Source organism: Melanerpes formicivorus, unplaced genomic scaffold (assembly GCF_026170545.1).
Source record: "Melanerpes formicivorus ecotype bairdi unplaced genomic scaffold, bMelFor1.0.p_v2 SCAF_30, whole genome shotgun sequence".
Classification (NCBI taxonomy): Eukaryota; Metazoa; Chordata; class Aves; order Piciformes; family Picidae; genus Melanerpes; species Melanerpes formicivorus.
In genome coordinates, this window is record NW_027142382.1 from 785,974 (window position 1) to 804,654 (window position 18,681).

Genomic DNA, 18,681 nt, shown 5'->3' on the forward strand with positions numbered 1-18,681 from the left:
AATGACAGCATAGCTTACATGATCATGTTTCCATTAAAGCATAAAACTCAAAAGAGAATTCTCCTTATCCATCCTGTAGCAAATAAATTCCTGTTCATAAAGAATTCAGTGACACTAAAAGACAACCATGCATATTCATCAAAAATAACTCTGGAAAGCCTATGTTGCTAGCAGTGCAATCACATTTGCAATGTCTGTACTTGAAAAGCAGACATCCTGCTTCTAACTTGCACACATCATTCAGGAGGAAATATGCAGGAGAGGAGGCCGAGATCCACAGTGCTGTGGAGCTCTTGAAGCGCACACCTCCCAGCTGCAAGAGCTCAAACCTCAGCCCAGCCAGCAGCTTGAATGCACCCATACACCTACCAGAGCACTGGAAGACTGATACAAGACATTGTTCCAGAGAACAAATGATTCTTGAATTCTCTTTTTGAGACAACGATCTTCCCAAGTATACTCTTACCCTTTCTAGGCTAAGAAGGGCTAAAATTCTCAATGAATCATTTCAACACCACTCCTACTCGAGGGAAAAAAAATAAATTGACAAAAAAAAAGTGATATGTTTTCTTAGTAAGATTTAATTTTGGTCTTAAAAAACAAGCTACTTATTTCATCCATGTGAATACTTTACTGTTCCAGTAACCTCTATATATTCAGTAGCTTACTATATATATTTCCAGATTTTGCTCTCCAACTGAAAGAATTAAAGGCACCAAAAGCACTAAGCATAAGGAAAAAAATGCTGCCATAACACTGCCCTAGTTGAGAACTGCCTTTTAAACAAGCCCTGTCTCATCAACCTCAGCATCCCCTCCCCTTCCTAATTCCTGTGGTGGCTGAAGGCAGTGAAAGAAGGAGGAGGACACCAGAAGAGCAAAAGCAGTCTTGTTCTTTGCTCTGGTAAAACATGAGTCCTGCAAAGGGAGGTGGCTGTAATCACAGTCATAAATCTCAGCTTGCTCTGGGTTTTTTTGTTCTAATGCAGAAACCGGGCAGCTTCAAGTGAAAACCTGCGGAACGGAGAAACCCGCACCTGAGCTCCTGCATTTCCTACCACACTCAGTATGGGCAAGTTCTACAGAGAGAATCTTACACCAGTGGGTTTTACCATACCCAGGCACAAAGAGCATTTTTTAAGAAAATCAGAAATAATTTCATTTACACATTGAGTCCCTAAAAACTTGCCTACCTGAAGCCCCTGCTTATACAACAGCAGCCCAAAGGAAAATAGAAAGGGAGTGTACTCTTTGCAGAAGAACCCTGTAGTCAGAGATGCTACAATTCAGGTGTACAGATGGCACGATTCGGCAGACCTAGGTAAACATTCAAGCCCTTGGAGTTGGGACTACAGTTTGTTAGCACCCAGTGTCAGTCCCAGATCAGTAGATTCCCATGCATGAGCCTGGCCATCCTGGCTGGCCTCAACACAGGCAGGTAGCCCCAGAAATAAAGGATATTTGAATTACAACTTGGTTTGCATGCCAAGTCATATAGTAAAAATGAGATAAAGAACTCATGCAGTTACAAGAAACCTCTGAAAATAAATCTGCCTGAGTTTCTCTACGAAATTAGTTAGGTAGCCCCAGGTTTTTTTCCTGTGGATAAACTTCAGACTCCACAGCTGTTAACCTGGTAGCCTTCAAAGGCACCAATTCCCCATTACAGTGTTTTAAAACCATGAGTTATCTGACAAAGGTGTATCTGACTATGAAGTTTATGCCTGTGTTGGATAGAAGAACAAAAGGATCATCTCAGATGTGGAAAACTACTATGGTTAATCACTAATTGACATTACATGGATGAGTAACATCCATTTTTCAATTTTTTATGATGGGTGAATTTAGCACATATGGTTTAAGCTTATGGCATTTGCTAATCTTCCTGAAAACACAAACCAGAATTTTCTAAGAGTTTGTTAACAAAATTGCCACTGCCAAAGAAACATTGGATTCCAACTCTTTTCAGGTATTTTTAATAGGAGTATCCCCAAACCACTACTCTGTTTGCTCTTCTTTCATGGGTGACCTGATCTAGTTGAGTATGTCCCTGCTCACTGCAGTGGGGTTGGACTAGATGACCTTTAGAGGTCCTTTCCAACATTGGTGATTCTATGATTCTACTTGATTTATTCCCTTGAAGATGTACAGTTTGTAAGGAATTACTTATTTGCTTATCTGCATGTGACAAAGACACATTTTGCAGGGCAGCTACATCTTCCCCCTTCTTCCCACCTTCGCTTCATTCATAAATGTACTTGGAACTTAGAGAAAATACCCATTTCTTAGGCTACAAAAGTCATGTCAGTAAAGACCCTAACTCTGCCCCCTGCCACTTTCCCAGCACTGGCTACCCATGGGGCAGCAGCTGGCTGGTAGAGTCACTCTCAGCATTCAGCAGAGATCACTCAAGCCTGTACATTTTACCAGACCCAGCAGCAGACTGGTGAGCCATCAGCACACCTCTGTGCTCCTGCAAAAAATAAAAAGAGTTTTTAAGGGGACTGAACCTTGAGTTGGTGTGATTTCTATAGAAGTTGAATGCTGGTACTGAGGCAGGACAGATTTTGCTGGTACTTTACATGCAGAACACAAGGAGGCTGCAGCTATTTCGCTCCAGCTAAAAGGCGTTTGCCTCTCAACTGAACGTTTTCAGCTCGGGAAGTTATCAACAATTCTGCACACAAGAGCAGCTCCAGGAAAGGTTAGATTCCATCGAGGCTATTCTTCATAAGCCTCTTTGCCATTTTCAAAGGCCATTTAATTGTGAGCTTTGGGGTTGGACCAGTGGGGGAGGATTTGTGTGTATGGCCTCGCTGTGAGCACGGTCTGAAGTGAAATGCTAACTCAGCAGTTTCAGGCAGCCTCAACCACACTTGGGAATGCTGTAGCATCCTTAATAGATCTGCAGCAAAGCATCTGCCAGAGTTTCAAACTCCTGTGAACAAGACCCTTTACAGCTTACAAGTCAGAAATACATGAAAAGTGTAGTGTAAGTTCCCTTGACTAGCAGCAGCTGAAGCAGAACAAGAATAGCTGCGCAAATAAGGATTCAAGATGCTTTTCCAAAGAATCACCAACATGAAAAGGCAACAATGCACACAACCAATAGTTTTCCAATATTACACATGAGGCTTACTCAGAGGATGTATTTTTCAATTTGGCTCTACATTTGGGTCAACTAGTAGCTTTTGAATCATCAATATTCTGCAACCACAACAACAAAAAGATGTATGTGGGATCACACAGTGTACTTTCATCTTTCTCACCTGACTTCAACTGCAAAGGTAGAAAGGAAATTAAAACCAGGCCTCAAAAAGGGTAGAGAAGCAATGGATAATGGTGACATCTAGGTGCTGGTGTGACTGGCACACTAAATACGCTGATAATTCAGTGGGATGAAAGCATAGTCTTCACATAATACATCCTTTGGGAACTGCAGGACCACTTCATTAAAGGATAATTATATTATATTAGCAGGGATAATTTTTAAGTGAGGAATTCTGTCACACTATGTCTGTGTGAACTCCTCTCCTCCTGCCAACAGCAGAGATTTGCCTCTCATTGCTGTTGGCAGAGCCAATAACGCACAGGATTGAAAACCTGAAATCAAGAGATGATATCCTAACTGACACACTAGCTGAATTGCAGTTCCCTTGTTATAACTTAATCAGTTTGGACAAAACACAGTTACTTTATCTTCCTTCCTTTGATACTATTCCAAGCAACACCAGCAGCAGAAATGGTGAAAAGCAGTGCTCCCCCTACCCAAATTCCTGCACAAATCCCCCCCCCCCAAACATTCCTGCATAAGCCACACTGAAACATTTGCAAACCTTTTAGCTGTTTGTGATTGCACTCCCTCTCCACTCTCTCCACGCCCCCCCTTTTTTTAATTAAAAAAATAATATATAGGATTCAATCTCACATGCTCAACTCCAGAATCTAGGATTTTAGGTTGCAAGAGCAGTCCTTTTTAAACTCTCACATCTCTCTTCATTAGTCATACCTGAGCCAGGCTTGCTGCACTTTGCCTCTCACCCTTCATTAGAATGTGGCACAAACCAGATGAGCATGTGTGTAAATGTACATAGAATGAGAAATTCTATCAGGTAACAATAAATAAATAGCTACATAGACCCATACAAAAGCTGAAATTTAAGCAGCATTTCACAAAGCACTGTACTGATCCATTTTCAAACAACACAATTTACAATACATCTCATCTTCTGGCTTTGGGATGAATAAAATGTTATTCCAACCACCTTAGGAGTGTTGTCAAAAAGCCAAAACAAACATGATAGAAGTGTTTGGATTTTACTAAACTGACCTAAATGCAGTCAAAATTGTATGTATGAATACACTACCATTCATTTAAGTGAAAAATGTTGTCATCAATAGAAGACAGTAAGAACATGGAAGACTTAGTATTTGTCCTTTTACAGCGTTTCATTAATTCCTTAGATAAAATAAGTTACTGCTACGGAAAAGTATGAGAATTGTAGAAAGGTGACAGTCCTTTGTGCTTCCACAAAGGACTACTGTTTCCATCTGTAATCTAGAGACTACTGATCTGTGCAGAGATTATTTCTGTTTAAGCCAAGGATCACAGTCTTTTCAACAGGAATCTGACTTTAGCATGTTTTATTGGCTTTTGCAAGATTTATCAGGCTGCTGAAGGCTGCCACCGATACACATTAAAGTTTCTTGCCGATACCAAAAGTGAATAGTAGGAGAAGGGCAAATATCAAGTGCCAAGTACTGAATAGTAAGTCTTTTTTTCTCCCCTTGATGTTAAACATTTATTTTGTACGCTCTGTCACGGGCAAAGATTCCTGCTCAGTAGCTAAGGCTTGGTGAGTCTGCCCCCCCACACACACTCCCCCCCAGCTGCTCCTCTCCACTGATCTATTTGCTTTTCAAAGCCAATCCTCTCCACTACTGCCAAAGCAATTTCACTGCAGGGTCTTGTCAAATCCAGGCTCAAACACAGATGGCCTCAAACAATTCCTTGGTGCTAAAAGGTCAAAGATCCTACACAGAACCACGTTTCTTGTTTCCTCAGCTCCGTGTGCATGCACCTGCAAAAACTACTTCTCAGCCCAACTTCATCTCAAGATGAGGACTGGGGACGCCGCTGGTGTCACAGGCTGCAAGATGTTTTACAATAGCTCTTAAAAGACAATATGATGCATGGCATTAACAAGAAATGTAGCACCTGGGAAGCAATAACCCAGAGGGAATCCCCTCCCAGCTTCTTCTGCCTATTCAACCAGAAGATTATGTCTAAGCGTGAAATCACTGGGGAAAGTAAAACATCTCTAAGCACGTTTGTTTTCAAGAATGCTGTTAAAGTTCACGCCTCAACCAAGTTACAATACAAGCTGTGTCTGACATCAGTATGGTTTCACACCACTACGCTACCCCTTAAAACACTAGGAATAACGACGAGGGCCGATTCCTGTTCTTTCGGCACCTCCCCGGAGCCCTTCAAGTCCCCGGCACATCCGCGATTCCACCGCCGGGCGCCAGGGCTTCACGCTTGGCGCCCACCGCACCTGCACAGGTACGCCCGCGCCTCGCCACCTCCTGCGCGTCCAGCGCCGAGCCGCGGCCCCGCCAGAGGCAGCAGGCACTGAATTAAACGCCCTTTCAAGTGCCCGGCAGACCAGGCAGCACGCCGACTTCTCCAGTGTGACACACGAAAGGCACGGCACGGCCGCTTCCCGCCACGGTCTGTGAAGACGCCGGTTAGCCACGCTACCCGTCACCTCCACGGAGCGCACGACCATTCCAGCGGACACCCAGAGAAAACGCCCGAGAGCCCCCAGCCTGCCTTCCGCCCGCTCCCGCTGGCACCTGCCGCCCCCCGCATCCCTCTCACCCCTTCAGCTGCTCCCTCATGGCGGCGATTGCTCGGCGACGGCGCGCAGGCAAAAACAGCACGACCGCCCAGCCCCGCCACCCAGCGCCACTGCGGCCGCCCCGCCGGCAGGGCGGGAGGGAAGGAGGGGGCGGTGCTCCCCCGCCCCGCCTCGCCCGGCCCCGGCCCGGCCCGCCGCCCGGTGCCGGTTCCGCCGGGAGTGCCCCGAGCTGCCCGCCTGCCCGTGTCCTCTGTCAGTTCCGCTGCAGGGCGAGCGAGGGCATCTCGCCCTGCTGCCTGCCTTCACCCGGGCTGGCGCAGCTTTTCTGGCACTGCTTGAGGAAGACCTAAGGTTTTCCTTGGACTCTTTTTTTATTTTCTTTTTTTTTTTCCCGTTTTTTTTTTTTTTTTTTTTTTTTTTTTTTTTTTTTTTGGGGGGGGCGGGGGTGGCGTGGGGGGCGGGAGGTGGTAGTGGAGGGAACGGGGGACTGTTGTGGGGACGTCTCTTTGCGTTCCTCCGGGCCCGCCGGTGAGATTGGTGCCCTCAGAGGCTGGGCAAATCGATCCACTTTCAGCGGACCTAGGAATGAAACTTAGCTGAAATATGCATTGGGGCTGGGACAGATTTGAAATGGGCCTTAACTTGGGGTTTTGCTTCTCAGCTGTTAATTTTGCACTTAAAATGCCGAGTGGTTTACTTGTGAGTGAAATCAGGTAATTTCATTTCTGTGGGCTTGCCTCACTGGAAAGAAGGAGATTCTCCCAGAGAACTGTCAGAGCAGAGGTAGTTCTGCTCATGCTGAGTAGCTCTTGCAATGTTTCTTTGTATTAATTCCTGCTTAATATTCGGTATACAAAGAAAAATTTAACAATCTGCTTTTAGTACCACAAGCATTTCAAATCAGTGCAGCCTCGTGTCATGCAAGGTTTACATCTGCAGGTTTTACACATGAAAGTAGTGCTGCATGGAGAACCAAGTCCTTCACACAACTAGGTTTTCAGGCCTTACAGGCTTTGGTCTCTTGGTAAAGCCACCCAAAAAGAGTGTCTTTCAAATGTACCAAAAAACCTCCCTATCTTTACATTGGGGAGTCATGCCTAGAAGAATGGAAAATTCATTTCACTTGGTATCTATAGCATTGGAATATCATAGAATGGTCTGGGTTGGAAAAGACCTCCAAAGGTCATCCAGTCCAACTCCCTCTGCAGTCAGCAGGGGCATCCTCAACTAGATCAGGTTGCCCAGAGCCCTGTGGAACCTCACTTTGAATGTCTTCAGGGATGAGGCCTCAACTACCTCCCTGGGCAACCTGTTCCCATAGATTGCTTTCCCATCACAGAGATAGTGGTAAGCACACTACTTATCCTAAGTTCCAAGACGTTTAAGGCTTCCTTTGAGACTCCAGGTAACTGAGTTACCTGATTTTAGGAAATGCTCAACAGGCAGTCGAATGAAACCCTGAATGTTTTTCTCTAGGAGCATTGACTGTATAAGATGCTCAAGGTACAGCATCTCAGGCCCCAAATGCAAATGTAAAACTTAGTGGAATGAAATGTTAAATTCCCATAGCTTCCAGGCAATCTGTTTTAAAAGGTCCAATTCACAGCTTTCAGTTTACTTGGATCTACAGCACCATTCCAACATGGAAAGAAAAAGAGGATTATTTCTTTCTGCAAATATAAATTGTTATAACTCTTTTGAGTGTGAAAATTTTCTATTTGCTCCAATGGACCTGGAGATCAATTACTGTACCAGGTATCTTAGAATGAACAGTCTGAAGGCAGTCAGTGGTGGTACACCAAAAATCTTGCCTTTTTGCATCTTTAGCCAAGTTTTGAGAAGTGAGATGTTGCTCTTTAAAAGTTCAAAATAGGATTTTTGGCGTGCTACTTGGGAGGAACCTCATGGTCCATTAAAAGGAGAAAGCAGCTGCCCGTGTCATACAAAGGAACTCAGGGTAGCCGGGAGCCTGCTGTTTCACAGCCAGAGTGGTTTGTTTTCCCTTCAAGAACTATCTAGCCCTGATAGCCTCGATACACATTCCTTCAATTTTTTTTACTCTTTCTGGAGTTTCCTGGTCTGCCTTAACAGAAGCTTGATGCTGCTATTATCACGATGGCCTTCTTTCCCATGCAATATTGCCAAGTAATAAGAATTTTTAAAACAGCCTGAATTTCTCATACTTTGCATAATCTTCTTTCTCCCAGAGTTACAAATAAAGCATTGTATTCGATTAGACTCACAGCAGGTGAAAACCCCAATTAGTGAATCCATTTTCTTGGCTTTTTTTCCCTACCTTACACCCACACACCACTTTTTTTTTTTCCCCTTTATTTTTTCTTTCCTTTTTTTTTTTTTTTTTTTTAACAATAAAGGGGAACTCTGAGTCATTCCTCAATTGAAAAGCAAATTAACCCTTTGATCTCTCAAATCAAACTATTATCTACTCCAGAACATCCAGAGGGAAACAAGAATGTTGAAGGATTAAGAGATTAAGGCCTATTGACTTTATAATTTGATTTTATGAAAAATAGAATCCATTTAATGTGGTTCTGATTGTTGTCTCGAAATTCACAGAAGATTTTAGCTGTTTTGATTGACTGCTTTTGGGTTGTTGTTTGGGTTTTTTTTTTTTGCTGTATAATATATACATAAGCAATATCACTCTTATTCCAAGTTACTTCTAAAATACCCATAATTTATTACAAAAAATATTTTGTTTGCAGTGTAAAGGGTTACTGTCTTTGGCAGTTGTAACTGAAGCCAGTCATTATGCTGTGCTTAATTTTAAGCCATTTATTTGATACAAGATGGTCTTCTTCCTGTAGAAAATCAAACAGGATTACAGACTAAGCAGAATTTTAATTCCCTGTGGTGCTTTTCTTACCCAAGGGCTATTCAGTCCACTTGTGCACCTCCACAGAGACCTTAATCAGAAGGAGACCATTGTATTCTTTTTTAATGCAGGTTTCTCCTGGTCTATATCTAATGAAAGTATTTGTCTCTTCAACATTTAACAGCACCAGGTACTTAAGGGGAAATCATAAATATTAGGCTAATAGGGATAATAATTAGAGGTTGTCTTATTACCCCAAAACTCTTTCAGGGAAAAAATAGGAAAAGAAAAGGGCCATGAGGATGATCAGAGGGCTGGAGCACCTCTCCTATGAGGGCAGACTGAAGGAGTTGGGGCTGTTCAGTCTGCAGAAGAGAAGGCTCTGAGGTGACCTAATTGTGGCCTTCCAGTATCTGAAGGGGGCCTACAAGAAGGCTGGGGAGGGACTTCTCAGGATCTCAGGTAGTGATAGGACTAGGGGGAATGGAATGAAGCTGGAGGTGGGGAGATTCAGGCTGGATGTGAGGAGGAGGTTCTTCACCATGAGAGTGGTGAAGCCCTGGAACGGGTTGTCCAGGGAGGTGGTTGGGGCCCCGTCCCTGGAGGTGTTTAAGAGCAGGCTGGACGAGGCTCTGTCCAGCCTGATCTAGTGTGGGGTGTCCCTGCCCATGGCAGGGGAGTTGGAACTAGATGATCCTTGTGGTCCCTTCTAACCCTGACTGATACTATGATACTAAAAAAATAAAATTGGATTTGAAAGCAGTCTGACTTCACTTGCTACACATGATTACTGGAATCTGCATTTGAGAAACCTGATTTTTCAGTTTTAGTATGTTCTCAGAATGTTGTCTCTTCTATGGGCAAAGAACCACAGACATACACGCCTTAAAAATACTAATATGAACATAAAATGACTGATTATTAAACAACAATGATTCTATAATAACTTTTCTGTAAGAGATTAGCATCACTGCTCCTTGGTACAGACAGATATGGAAAACCTAAGCGTGGAAAGGGGTAGGGACTTGCCTAAAACTGCTTAGTTGGGCAGACATTAAGTGTACCAGCTTGCTTCTGAGTTTAGCACGTTGTGTGTTAGAAAACTAAAGAGACATTTCTTTACTTTGAAGCCATTGAAAGTGAAGATACAACATTTTCCTGTTAACTGAGTCTTGCTGCCATAGTTCTGTGAAGCGTGTATTCCTCCTTGTAAATGTGGCTTTACTGCTTCTCAGTCAGCTGGGTAGTGGATTGGCAAGTGCTTGCCTCGTGTATAAGATGACATTGTGGTGCCCTGTGTCAGGCTGGCTAATCCGTTATGCTGTTTGAGTCTATTTTCTTTTTCCTGGTATAAATAAATACAAAGAATCACTCGGGATGGCACAATGACACTTTCCTGGATCATCTGTCTTAAACATGCTCCAAGGGTTGACACTACCAGGATTTTTCTAGTCTTTGTTGATAGCTCTTTCAGAAGAGCCAAGAAGGGAATACAGTTTTGGATGCCACTTGTTTGTTTTGTCAGGTTTGGTTTTGTTTGGCTTGTTTTTTGTGGGTTGGGGTTTTTTTTTGGCTGTTTTCACATTACCACTGGAAGCACATTAAAATATTCTAAATGCAATGAAGAAAATAGTTTTGAAATTAATTTTCCCCAACACTTCACTGTACATTGAAGATCTGCTAAAACATTCATAGGTCCATATACTTATTTAATGAGTTGTTTATGCCATGGGAGAGTTTAGAAAGGAGAATACCACTTTCTGTGCAGAGGGAAACCCAGTCTGTGTCCTAGATGAAGGGTGATTAGCAGGTGCTACTTCTTACACGGGACATGCTCTCTGCAGTGTAAGGTAGCCATGTAACTGGGTAGTGGAGCTCACGAGAATTTATCTGACATTTCACTGAGATGTTCTTGGAACAATGTAGCAGAATCATAGAATGGGCTGGGCTGTAGGGGACCTCCAAAGGTCATCTAGTCCGTGCTCCCCACAGTCAGCAGGGACACTAGACCACATTGCCCAGGGCCTCATCAAGCCTCACCTTGAGTATCTCCAGGGAAGCAGCCTCAACCACCTCCCTGGGCAACCCGTTCCAGTGTTCCACCACCCTCATAGTAAAGAATTCACTCCTAACATCCAATCTAAATTTGCCCTATTTCAGCTTACAGCCATTGTCCCTCGTCCTGTCACTGCAGGCCTTTGTAAACACACTCTCCCCATCCTTCTTGAAGGCCCCCTTCAGGTACTGGAAGGCTGCTATTAGGTCTCCTCAGATCCTTCTCCAGGCTGAACAATCCCAGCTCCCTCAGCCTGTCCTCATAGCAGAGGTGTTCCAACCCCCTGATCATTCTTGTGGCCCTCCTCTGGACCCGCTCCATCAAGTCCACATCCTTCCTATATTGAGGGCTCCATACAGGAAGATGGATCCTTATTTATTTATCTATTTATTTATTTTAATTAATTCTTCAGTAATTACAGAGCTTGCAGCAATTTAATTCATGGTATGGGAAGTGTTTGCACATAGCATGTGTGACAGGAGTACATCCTGCTGAATCCACAGAGTGGCACAACCTCTGTGTTCCTTTGGGCTATACTTGCTTTTATTACAGTGAAGACACCTGATTAAAACTGAAATCTTAGTCACCCTATGAGATGAGTATCATGGAGCCTCAGGAGCAGTCTGCAATTGCATAGTGATGATAGAAGAGGGATGAGAGGCTGCTTGTCATTTCGGATATTTTAGATATATATGTGAATTTCATCTTGTTGAAATCTTGGAAAGGCTAAATTGGAGAGGCTACATTTATTTTTTAACCTGACAGTGACAATTTGGACATTGAAGTAGCAGAGTGCTTGTTCAGTCTTTACTACCAGGTGCATGACCCTGACAAGAGGAGCAGAATGAGACTAAGGAAGATTCCATGCATTGCTGGATGCAACGGCATAGCACATCCTTGTTCTACCAGTGTACCACCAGTACCTGTAAATACCAGAAGCTCTTCTCTTCCTTGCACACCAAACCACAAGAAATAAACTAAATTAAGAAAAGAATAAACCCTGTTCTTCTGGGGTGGAGACAAACTATAGAGTGTGAATAGCTCTAAAAATGGGAAAATCAAGAAACAAAATGCAGGCAAAATAAATAGAAGCATTAAAAAGCTCTCTGAAGTAAGGCTTTAGGAAAACTATCAAAACAGCCCAAACTATAAAAAAGCCCTTAAAATCTACCAACAGAAAACTTATGCCAAGCAAAATTGCTTGCCGATCTTATGATATAAAAATAAGACTTGAGAAATAATAATTGCACCATAATAAATGCTTGGTTTGAGGGATCTGTATTGGCAAAATGAATGGTTATAATTTCAGGGAGTAAGGTTGAGGAATATTGCAGACTAATAAGTATAAATAAAACAAAACAATAAAGGCCAACTCCTTTTCTTACTTTTCTTCATGTGCCCAGTTAGAAATAAATGATGGGCTTTGCCTCCTGGGGATTAACATGAGCAGGATTTAATAAGCTCTCTTGCTCACTGACTTCTTACCACAAAACCTTTCTTTCCCCAAATAAAATTCAGTGTCACAAACACAAAAGCTTACTTCCCAAATCATCAACTTCTCTACTGTTTCCTATATAGGTACAGATCTCAGAATCACAGAAACATTCTTTGAGGTTGGAAAAGACCCTCAGGATCACCAAGTCCTACCGATAACCCTACTGTACAAGGTTCACACCTAAACCATATCCCCAGGCACTGCATCCAAGTGACCTTTAAACACATCCAGGGTTGGTGATACAACCACCTCCCTGGGCAGCATATTCTAATGCCTGACCACTCTTTCTGTGATTTTTTTTTTCCCTAACATCCAGTCTAAACCTATCCAGTTGCAGCTTCAGGCTTTTGTTCTATCAGTAATTACCTGTAAGAAGAGACCAGTGCCAGCCTCTCTACAACGTTCTTTTAGGTAGTTGTAGAGAGCAATGAGGTCTCCCTTCAGCCTCCTGTTTTTCAAGCTAACCATACACAGCTTCTTCAGTTGCTCTTCATAAGATTTATTCTCCAGGCCCTTCCCCAGCTTCATTGCCCTCTGCACTGGCTCCAGCACCTCCACATCTCCCCTGTATTGTAATGCCCCAAACTGGACACAATACTTGAGGTGTGGCCTCACCAGAGCTGAGTACAAGGGGCCAATCACCTCTCTACTCCTGCTGGGCACAGCATTTCTAGTACAAGCTAGGATGCCATTGGCTTTCTTGGCCAGCTGGGCACACTGCTTGCTCGTATTCAGCAGATTGTTGATTAGAAGCCCCAGATCCCTTTCTGCCAGACAGCTTTCCAGCCACACTTCCCCAAGCCTGTAGAGTTGCTTGGGGTTGTTGCCACCCAAGTGCAGGACTTCAACAGTAAGAATCTCTGCATCTTGCAGTCCTGCTTTACTCAGGCCATGGAAAACATGATGCTACTAGAGACCACACATTCCTGGTCCCTGTAAAGCAGCCCCTCAGATGTTAAAGAAGTATGTCTCCCTTACTTTTTTGGTTGCAATCCGTAATACACATATTTTTTGACATTATCAAAACTATTTCTGTAACTAGTATACAAGGAGGAAAGTTCTCCTTTCATTGAGAATATTTTTCCAAAATGTCTCTATGTAAATATTTTCTAGAAGAGAAAATATTTATATAGGGGGAAAAAAAAAAAACGCCACTTAAATCACCTTAAGAGATTACATATGGGGAAGTTCCAATGGTAAATCTGCACTTAGGTAGTAAAAGAAAAGGACAATGAAATTTACTGCATTTTATGACACCTATGTGCAGGCAAGTTCCCAATCAGGCCATTAGCTAAGCAAACTTTGCACTCTTGAAATAACACATTCATTTCTTGCTGCCTGTGTTTTAGCAATGGATGCTCTACTGCATTCTGACAGAGCTTCTGCCATTTGTTGCTGTAAAATGCACTTTGAACCTCTTGTAACAACCTTATTGTTTCCTCAAAGAGCACAATATACTATACATAACATTATAATATATAATTCAAAGAAGAAGTAGCCTTGCCTGTTTTTATGTACCCTTTTCCAGGTTTTTCCATCATCTTCTGAAACATGTTGAGGTTGTTGACCTTAGCAAATATGCTGGTTTAGGCTTGCTCCTAACCTTTTCCCTAGATTGCACCACACAGAGCCCTAACGTGAGATGTGAGCAAATGACAGTTCTTCCTCCCTGGTAAATCAAACTTGCTTTGATTTGGTTTCAAACCCAGAGAATTTTTGGCTATTCCCAGTACAATGATGTAACACAAGCAAAGCTTAGTCTTCCTGCATAGCTCTGCACTCTCTTTCTATGTGGAGATCTGGAAACCAGAGGAAAGTGCAGCACTGCACTTGAGGAAGGAATGAGGTTACAGGAGTTAATGGAAGGAGGGAGCAGCTGCACCTAACTAGCCTCACCAGTGATTCCATCCAGGCTAACTCCTTCATCTGATCTAGGTGACATTTCTCACGGTGTATTTGCATAGAAATGCAGCTTCAGGTTTGGAATTGTGCAACTATTTCCAGATGAAGATCTGATTTAGTAAGAAGAAAAAAAAAGCCTGGAGAGGAAGCATTTCTCATCTGACACTTCCAAAATCAAAACAAATTAATTTAATTTAAAACAATAATCTAGGGAAAAAAAAACCACACAAACAAACAAAAAAAACAACAAAAAAAATCACAGCAACAACACACAACTAAAAACCAACCAAACTTTAATTTGGCTACAAAATGAGGCAATTGTTCATACAGCTCCGGCAGTGCCCTTTAATGGCAAATGACACTAGTCTCATCTTGTCTATGCCAAAGAATGAAAATTAGTGTTTATCTATACAGTAACTTGAAACAATAACAGGCATACAGATACCTATGTTAACTAGTGCTCCAGAGACAGATGAATCAGTATAAGCTGCCATGGAACCATATCCTAGGGCATAGGTATTATTTAATCCTTCAGTAAAGAGGGATACAAAGAAAATTTGAGGTAATATAAAAATTATTTCTTAGCTAAGTGTAAGAAAAAGTCTACTGTGGCAAGTTCAAACAATTACACTTTGGCACACACTTCACATAATTCCAGACAGCTTCTGCTCTCTCTATTTACTTAACTATAATATGGTTCTTCCTAAAAAAGTATTCTTTCCAGCTTTTACATTATAATTTTTATCAGGATTCAGAAATTAATCTCTTGTTACTTTCCCATTTAATTACTTTCCCATGCAGCTGCTTTTCATTGTCATGCTTAAAATCTATGGTCATTATTTCTCAAGTTATTATCCTTGCACCCAGGTCCCTCCATTTGTTCTGGTTTTTGGTTTGTTTGTTGTTTTTTTTTTTAGGGTAACTGATGGAGCAAATAATTTATCAAGGATAAAAATAATTTTGTGAAGGCTTGCAGAAGCTGTGACAGCTTAAGGTTTTTTGCCAAATAGAGCCCAAGCAGGGAGTGAAGGATTAGACCCCATCTAATCCATTTGGTTTATCAAATCAGTGTATTCAATACTGAACTAAAACCCTTGGAGATATTTATTTTTAGCAGCGTGCCACACTGAGCATCCATTTGGCTTTATTCTAGGAATTGCAATCTAGAAATCAAAGAGAAGAAACATTTATTGTTTATTCTAAGAATTGCAATCTAGAAATCAAAGAGAAGAAACATATTTCTTGTTTATTCTAGGAATTGCAATCTAGAAATCAAAGAGAAGAAACATATTTATTGTTTGTAAGTTGTCATCACTAAAAATCTTCCATTACCCCAAAAAAGTAATTATTTTTTGTCATTTTATGCCATATTATTGCTGGTTTTATTACTAGTTTCATAGTAGACACTGAGACTAGCATTTCATTCAGTCTAGCATTAATTTTAGCATTTTAAAAGGAATTATATGGATGAAAATGATCATTTGGTGATGATGCCAGTGCACTCTGTTGGGTCAGAGATGGAGAAAGTGACTGTTTCTAATAGTTATTTCCATTTCAACATTGCAGATGGAACTTTATAGCAATTTAGGAAAAAGAAAAAAAAAGGGGGGGCAGAGCGGCTACATGTATTCTGCCATTTAATTAAATGATCTATTAAATAGCCAAGTGAGCTCAGCTCTCTGACACATGACAATATTTGGGTTATTTGGACTTTCTAGTGGCATATTATGTTACAGTTACACTGCTATGTATGTCTGCCTTAGAATAAAGGTCAGTTCTTGGTCCAAAATTCACACAGTGACTCTATCTTATTGCTGAGGGGTGAAAAACTGTAGAGCTCTGCTTCCCATTTCTGTGAACCTAAGGCAGGATTTTATTTACACACACACACATAATATGCACATATATGGGTGCATATACACACATATATACACATATATATATACTTAATTAAAATATACTTTTTCTCCTTTCAAATTGCCTGACCTAAAGTGGGAGCTGTTGCAGCCCAAAGGATGAAACAGCTGTGGCATCATTTTAAAAGAAGTTGAAGCTGTCCCCGTGGAATAAATCTATTGTGTTAAATTGCAAAACTACCTCCCTACACAGGGGGATACCAGAAGAGTTCTAGACCAGCTCAAATCCCTGTAATAAAGATGCCATGCTGTAAAACTACACATAAACAAGTGCCTTGCTAAGACAGATCCTCAAGCTTTCTTGATGACCCTCCCAAAGAAATTAGAGCAATTATTCTTAAATACTGTGTTTTGTACCCAGAAAGCAACTGATTTGACAAAACCCAATCACCACCAGTGAAGAGCAATCATGGAATAACCTCTTTTACAGTGTGCTGGATGCTCTACACACAATTTCCAAAGTTTGCAGCAAATTTTCTAACAAAAACAACTATTGGTTCCACTCAGAAGTTTTGCAAGCTGGCACATTAACTAATTGTAGAAGCACCTCCAGTGATCACCAGCAGAGCAGCAGGACTCTCATGGCATTTCTATTTCAAAGGTTCATTACAAATATAGGGACAGCTTAGGCAGCAATTTTTATAAGAAAGTGGTAAAAGGCAAGACACAGAAGAATACTCATCTGCTCTTTTGGACTCCTCTGTATTCTGTGGCAGCTTGAGGCTAGTGCCTTTAAGAAAACCACAAATTTACAGACCTCCAGAAGCTAGAAAGATCCAGGAGGTGTACGGGAAAAGTGCAATCTTTGTATTTCATACCTCTAAGTCCTGCAGCACTATAAATCTGGCTGCAAAGGTATTTTATTTCCCTTTTCCCTCCCTTTTTCCTTACTTTCCCGGTGGGAGAGTAAGGCCTGTTTGGCCTTGGCAATGCTGCCAATTAGGTCTGGAGCGGCTTAACTGGGACCTGGAGTTGCCAAGCTGAATTTTGTCACAAATGGAGTGGTATAGAAGGTAGAGAGGTCTGGTAGGGAGCGGGGGCATGGAAGCCTGGGTTTTGTTGGCCTGGTATAGAGAGGGGTTTGTGTGAAGCTTTGGCTTAGTGAGCTTCAGTTTTAAGCCCAGACTATGGATTTCTTTGTATTTTATATGCTTTGTTATGCTTTGTACTACACCACTGTAGCACTGCAGTTTGTAAATAGCCTTTTCCATTTTAACTTTCCAACACTATCCAATCCTTTGTGTGAAGTGTTTTCTTTTGCCCTTTTTTGGAAGAGGTAAAAGAGCAATCTGTCCCGCTCTGAACCACGACACATTCACATACGCTACAGGATCTTGCCAAGTTTGTAAACTGCAAAAGCACAGCGTGCAATGACAATGCTCTAGCCCTTTTAGTGCACCATATACTGAGCTGAATTCTACTTCCAAACAAAATTTTGGCTGCATTCCTTAATGAGTACAGGTTGTTCTCACATTGGCAGACTATCCCATTCTCTCACTTACAACAATTTGATGGATTTTTAATTTGATGGGTTTGCTTGTTCCTAGATGGGCACAGTTTATACGAATCAGCTCCAGACACCAACTCTAACATTGAAAAAGACAGTTCTTATGTTCTTAATTTAGGTTGTTATGCTGAAATTTTGCTTTTCTCTACTTTGTCTCTTTTTTTTTTTTTTTTTTTTTTAAATTCTTCTTCTTATTATTTGCAGTTAAGAGGATAATGTAAAATACATTTCCCCAAAACAATTTAACTCTACTGCAGTTTTCCTTTTTCTGACTCAATATTTATTAAAGTGCTATGCTTGACATGACATAATTTGGTGAGAAATTTAACAGGGGATTTCAGTGAATGCAAGATAAAGCACTTTGTCAGAAAAAAAATACCTAATCTTAAGTAATGCAGCACTATTATATGCTACTACTCTTATATTCACATTATTCTTAATGTGTAAATATTGTTGGTTTAAATAAAAAGTTATGGTTTGGTCAGATCTTCCCTGCCTTGGAACAGACTGACAAGTGAGTACAAGGAATTTGAGTAGTAATATAAGTACTTAAATTACAAAAAATACTACGGCACCAACCTGAGATTGAATCATAGAATGACTAAGGCTGGAAAAGACCTTTAAGATTATCGAGTCCAAATTTAACCCAACTATCATGGCCACTAAACCATACCCCAAAGTGCCACACCTACACACGTCTTGAACGCCTCCAGAGCTAGTGACTCCACCACCTCCCTGGGCAGCCTATTCCATTACCTCACCACTCTCTCAGCAGAGAGGTTTTTCCTAATGTCCAATCCAAACCTCCCCTGCCACAACTTAAACCCATTTCCTCTTGTCCTATTGTTAGCTACTTGGGAGAAAAGACCAACACCAGCCTCACTACAACCTCCTTTCAGGTAGTTGTAGAGAGCAGTAAGATTTCCCCTTAGTCTTCCCTCCTCCAGGCTAAACAACCTCAGCTCCCTCGGTAGTTCCTCATATGTCATACTCTCCAAACCCCTCACCAGCCTCCTTGCTCTTCTTTGGACAGACTGCAGGATTTAAATGTCTTTCCAATATTATGGTGCCCAGAATTGAACACAGTACTCAAGCTGTGGCCTCAC

At 41.6% G+C, this 18,681-nt stretch overlaps 1 protein-coding gene across 14 annotated transcripts in view; it reads right to left on the bottom strand.

The window, feature by feature from the left end:
• Window positions 1-18,681, bottom strand: part of DMD (dystrophin) — a 1,318,095-nt gene that overhangs the window by 94,412 nt on the left and 1,205,002 nt on the right. The window contains exon 1 of one of the 14 annotated variants that reach the window (XM_068155054.1): window positions 5,884-6,024. The exons of 9 other annotated variants lie outside the window; for them this stretch is intronic. In XM_068155054.1, the coding sequence (XP_068011155.1) occupies window positions 5,884-5,903 (20 nt within the window). In that variant the 5' untranslated portion in view covers window positions 5,904-6,024. Of the gene's footprint in view, window positions 1-5,883; window positions 6,234-18,681 lie in introns of those variants that run through there. 4 more of the 14 variants (XM_068155055.1, XM_068155053.1, XM_068155056.1 and 1 more) reach the window with 4 other exon arrangements.